Here is a 6,140-nt window from a genome sequence, read left to right on the forward strand (position 1 = left end):
TCTTGATGATTGGAGCAGTTGTCCTCTTACAGATTAGGAGGTATGTTGTACGATAAAAGCTATCAAAAATTGCAAAATACGAGTCATTTTAGTTTATCGAATAGATATGGTGTTTTATCAACGTAGCCGGTTATTCTATGAAAAGGGGAATTTATCAGCTCCCCTTTAAAGTAATGTAATACTGTTATGGCCTCTTTTACCTGCATAGCGAACAATGTTGGTTTGACCAGCTGTGTCTGTGTTTGCACAGCGAGAGGTAGTTGGTTTGGTTCTCAGTGAATTACAATTGGTTCGAGTCACGGTGTCTGCATGCACAGCGAAAGGTAGTTGGTTTAATCCGTAATGTACGCCTGCATAGCCAGGTAGTGGGTTGGATCCCAATCAAATTTACATAGCCATGCAGTCTGTTTCATTAGCACTTGAATTATTTACGCGACATGTTTATTTACTAATAATCCAACGCAAGTGTAACATATAGCTTATGCCCCAAAATCGTTTAATAAGCCATGTGTACCATTTGCTTTTATATTTTTGTTTTTGTCATAAATTTCTGTTGTAATACCTATTTCAGATCGAAAATGCAGACAAATATAGAAGGTAATACTCTTTGTATGATTTAATAATTACATCAAACAATTAATATATATATATATATATATATATATATATATATATATATATATATATATATATATATATATATATATATATATATATAATATAAGTTTAAAGAATTCCAGTAAAATAACAATTATTATATTTGACAAATCAATAGTAAGAAATAAAACAGTAAATTTAGGTTTTGGTATAAACTTCATGTAATATATGTTGCTATCTTTCACTAAACAAACAAATTGTATATTGATTAGACCCGAACGTTCCAATGAGGGCACGAGACCATGGCGATTTGGAGACTGCAACACAGCAAATGGAGTTATATGAAGATTTGCGACACGATGATGGAAATGGGGAAAATAATCGCCACTATGCCAACATAAACAACATAAACAACCCGACATACCAAGGATAAACAGGACCGGACAAAATAAAACACATGTTTTTGTTCATACGTGTGTAAGAAGACATTGTACAGACATAAATAATTATACTTTATTGACATAAATTGCCACACTGTTATATCGGCAAATAAGTATATTTTTTATAGTTAAGCTTCTTATTGGTTATCAATGGAATGTTTAAATATAACATCAATATGTTCGACAAATCAAGGAAACGTAGAACATGAGTAATTGGAGTCTAAGCATAACATCAAGCCATTCAGAGAGACATCCGTGCTTGTTCTTTATGTTGAAGGTAAACATAAGTTAATTGCTTTTCTTATGTTATTAATCTGAATGCACATTCATTCATATACAACACTCTTTAACAGAGGTGGGTAAGGACTTGATAACAAATTTGTATTGATTTTATTCAGTGTTTCATTAACATATCTTTGATAAGTTTACTACAATGTAACGCCAACATGCTCTTGCCATCAAGTGCCATAAAGTCTGAGTTTTAAATGGACACACTCTGGAAGTACCCCCCCCCCCCCCCCCCCCCCAGAAACACAGATATATGTAGCAAGTAAGATAGTAATTGTTCATTGAAAAAAACAAAAATTGCAACACTTCCAATGTCCCTGGCACCGTTTAAGAGATATGATGTACAGTTAGTTTTGCTATCCTCCACTTACAACAGTGAGCAGTGATCAGGGCACAAGGTAGTTATGTTTGAATGCTAAAATTGGCGAACAGATATCTATGATATATTTTATAACATCCTTTGTATCCATTTTATTGACTAAGTGTACGAATCAAATGAAAACAAAACATTGTGTTCTTATATAAATATGTATAAATTTATTGATATCTTAATGTCTTAGGCTCTCCTACTAACACACTTCCTGAACTCGTTTTAATACATGTGTGTATTATATTTTCGTTACTGATCCTGTAACCATACGTTTTTGATATTGCAACTTCAACACGCATTTGATCGCCTCTTTACTGTAAATATTTTAAGCAGAAAGTGTTGGATGTAGGTTCCTGCAAAACGTACCGCTATTTTTCCAATGGTATAAACCTTTCTAGACATACTAGCGTTAACAGCAACGATATTTGCGAGCGGAATCTTGGAGTGTTTCTATTTTGCTAGATATAAAAATGATTATATTTCAGACGAACGTTACTAAAGAAATGTTAATAGACAGGATGTAGATGTACAGCATATTGTAAACATATTAACCAATTAACAATGATTCTATATGAAAATACACTGATACGATTGTATGATAAAAATAATTATTTTAACGAAAAAGGTGTTTTCCATGATATATTTCTTTTCACTGATATATTACTTTCTAAATTAAATCATTGTTTAAACCAACGCATTAATTTACCAGATATGTTTCGGGATACAATCAAACACTGCAATAAGCAGCTTGAAAGAATATTATTTACAATCAACTCAAGTGAAAAGTATATTTAAGTAAATATAAGATTCCGTTCCAAATACATTTTAGTATGTTGTACAACGGTTAAAAGGATTCAATGATTATGTCAAATGTTTTTCGATAAAATCATATCTAATCTTAGATACATTTCATAAGACGAAAATAAAATATAAAGCGAATTTTCATATTGATATAGTTACTTGTTGATAATAATATATTAAAATCAATACAAATATCATATTTGTAAAGTTCCATGCAAATTTAAACGATTGCAATAGATGATTTGCGGTTTTGAACCTTGCGTTATTCCAACCGCTTATCACTTTAAACTAAGTTCCGTTCCATCGAATTTAACCCAATACTTAGGGAAATCGCTCTAGTGACATGAAACATTTTTAAAATAAGTTATACTCCTGATGTTTGTTTATTTTTAAATTCTCCATGTTTTAAACATACGTAAGTAAGGGTAACGAATAACAGGGCAAAATGCAGATGATTATTAAATCAATCAAAGATGGCTTTAGGTCGGCTGACATTTCTCAAGGTATTATGATTAAGTCTGCTTTTCCCATGTTTTGAAGAGATTTTCGAATCATGAAACTCTTGTTAAACAGGGGAAGTAACGTGGTATTGTCACACTTCATATAGCCACACATCCATCTCAATTGCAAACAAGGCAAAAACAAATACAGGTTTATGAAAAATCATGAGGGGTTAATGGCACTAGTACTAAACCACTGGACATACAGTTGTTTTATTTTTTTAAATGTATAATGGGTGCCGCCTCTCCCCTTTTTACCAAAAGGACCCTGGCCAAGAGGTCATTTTTGTCAGGTTGCATTCAAACTCAGCAATAAAGACCACTTAACAATCACTTTCTAAGCGTATGTACATCTTAACCAGATTATCATGCCATTTAAAGCCAAAAACATTGTTTTCCAAGAACCAAAAAACACTATTTTCAATTAAGCTTTCCTAAATTAAATGTATAATTCCCTATCGATGTCATCAAATCAACAAGTGTACTATAAAAACACCATTAAACTCACGATGCCTGTAACAAGAGCTGTCGTAGGACGCTCGACTACGACTGTCTTTGAAATGAGTACGCTAATGATGTAATATGTGCCAGTCAAAAGCCATAAAATAGTCAAATTAAAAAGTAAACAAGTAACGCTGAGATGTGACACAACCAGGATTTCAATGAATTACAAAACTACTTTATTGTGAGATTCAGTTTCAACTGATTTTTTTTCTATTTTTAGTAACAGTAACCTTGACCTTGGCCATAAGGGCCCAAACGCAATCCAATGGAAGTCCTCAATAAATTCTTTATACATATCAAGTTTGGTCACAGCATGTCAACCCTAACTTAAGGTATTCAGTACAAAACGGTTACTATTTTTAGTAATTATAACCTTGACCCGGGGGGCCATAAACGCCATCCCATGAAATATCTTCTTTGTCTCTTCCTTATACCATGTTTGGTCACAATATGTCAACCTTTACTCAAGTTACTCATAGCTAACAACTTTCTGTTTTAGCAACAGTGACCTTGACCTTGATCATTGTTTCAACCATAACACAATCCCATGAAAGGCCACAAAACTCTTCATAGATACCAACTATGGTCACAATAAGTTAACCTAATTTACGTTTTTTAATACCAACCATTTTTTCTATTTATAGTAACAGTGACCGTGACTTTGATCATAGGGGACCAAATGCAGTCCCATGAAAGGTCTCCATAAACTCTTCATATATACAAAATTTGATCACTGTTTGTCAAACATAAATAAAAATATTTGATACCATTGACTTGTTTGACGCCGCTTTCCCGCCGGCCCTCCCGAACAACGACGCAAGTCATTCTAATAACTAGTTTGCTCTTGTGAAAACCTGATTAAAGAAAATAAAATTGTGCTTTTCAAAATAAATTAAAAAAAGAAACGCTGTAATGCAGCATTACCAGACTTTAATTGACTGACAGAAGAACTTCAGCTTTCATTGTGAGGTTCAGTTTCAACCATTTTTTATTTCTAGCATCGGTGACCTTGATCTTGACCAAAATGGCCTTCAACGCAATCCCATGAAATATATCATAAACAATCTTCCTAAATATAAAGTTTGTTCAAGATATGTCAACTCTGACTAAAATTAATCAGTATCAATTGTTTTCTTATATTTAGTAACAGTAAACGTGACCGTACTTTCTTAGTAACAGTGACCTTGATGTTGACCCCAGGGACCCTAAACGCAACCCCATGAAAGGTCTCCACATTTTTTTAATACCAAGTTAAGATAAGATAATGCAACCCTGACTAATGTTCTTCGGGTGCAAGTAGTTTTTCTACTATAGTAGCAGTGATCATGACATTGACCCTAGGGACACCAAATGCAACACAATAAAAGGTATTCATAAATTGTTCCTACTTACCAACTTTAGTCAAGATATATAAACCCAAACTTAAGTTATTCAGTACTAACCATATTTCTATTTTAAGCAACAGTGGCCTTGTCTTTGACCCAAGGGATCAAACCGCAATCTATCGAAAGGTCTTCATAAAAATCTTCATAAATATTATTTTAATTCAAGATATGTCAACCCTAACTAAAGGTATTTAGTTTCAAGAGTGTTTCTATTTATAGTAACAGTGAGCTATTTCTTAACCCCAGGGTCCCTTAACGCAATTCCATGAAAAGTATTCATAAACTATTCCAAAATAGCAAATTTAATCAAGATATGTCAACCCTTTCTAAAGTTAATCAGTTTTCACTGTTTCCTTTCTTAGTAACAGTGACCTTGACTTTGACCCCAGGGGCCCAAAATGCAATCCTATGAAAGGTCTTGATAAACTCTTCCTAGATAATAAGCTTTGTCACGATACGTCAACCCTAATAAAGTTTTAATGTTTCAATCGTTTTGTTTCATTTTTAGTAACAGTGACCTTGACCTTCAGCCTAGGGTCCTTAAACGCTTTCCCATATAAGGTCTCCATCAACTCTTCCTACTTACAAAGTTTAGTCAAGGTATGTCAACCGTAACAAAAGTTATCAAGTTTCATAGGTAAGTTTGACTCCGCTCGCCCGGCCACTCAACCGCCCATCAGCCCGCACGCCCGCCCGCACGAACAACGACGTACGCCATTCTAATAACCGAGTTTCATTTTGTGAAAACCTGATTTTGAAAGGGAAAACAGGAAAAGAAGTCAATCAAGGGACATAATTTGTATTTACGGTTCACATGGCGTTAAGTAACCTAAATGTTAGATTGTCGTCAATAACTTTGCGAATACATCGAATGAAGGGTATAAAAGGAATTGATGAAAATCCCAATATTTATCCCAACTTGCCGTAAAACTATAAACTGCCCTTAAACTTTCACCTAAGTTCCTAAGTCAATCAGGAGCCATAAATTGTATAAAGGATAATATGGTGGATAATATGGAGTTATGTAACCTCATTTTGTGATGGTCCTGAAAAACTGTGTGAAGTATTAAATGAATGAAATAAAAGGGTATTGGAGTTATAACTGAAATTGCCAACCTGCTCTAAAACGCCATCCCATGCAAATAATCAAAATCCAGATCTTGTTTAAGTAAAGAAATATTTGCCAACATGCATATGTATATACTTAGCTTATTTGTGTTGCGGGTTGTCTGAACTTTACCTTAGCGAGGGTTAA

At 33.6% G+C, this 6,140-nt stretch overlaps 1 protein-coding gene across 2 annotated transcripts in view; it reads left to right on the forward strand.

Annotated features, from left to right (window-relative positions):
- Window positions 1-5,324, forward strand: part of LOC128218995 (multiple epidermal growth factor-like domains protein 10) — an 8,479-nt gene extending 3,155 nt beyond the window's left edge. For both annotated transcript variants that reach the window (XM_052926788.1, XM_052926789.1), the window contains 3 exons: window positions 1-40; window positions 572-597; window positions 870-5,324. The exon at window positions 1-40 is cut by the window's left edge and continues 72 nt beyond it. In XM_052926788.1, the coding sequence (XP_052782748.1) occupies window positions 1-40; window positions 572-597; window positions 870-1,030 (227 nt within the window). In that variant the 3' untranslated portion in view covers window positions 1,031-5,324. The remainder of the gene's footprint in view (window positions 41-571; window positions 598-869) is intronic.
- Window positions 5,325-6,140: the final 816 nt, after the last annotated feature.

This window comes from Mya arenaria, chromosome 15, assembly GCF_026914265.1.
Source record: "Mya arenaria isolate MELC-2E11 chromosome 15, ASM2691426v1".
NCBI lineage: Eukaryota > Metazoa > Mollusca > Bivalvia > Myida > Myidae > Mya > Mya arenaria.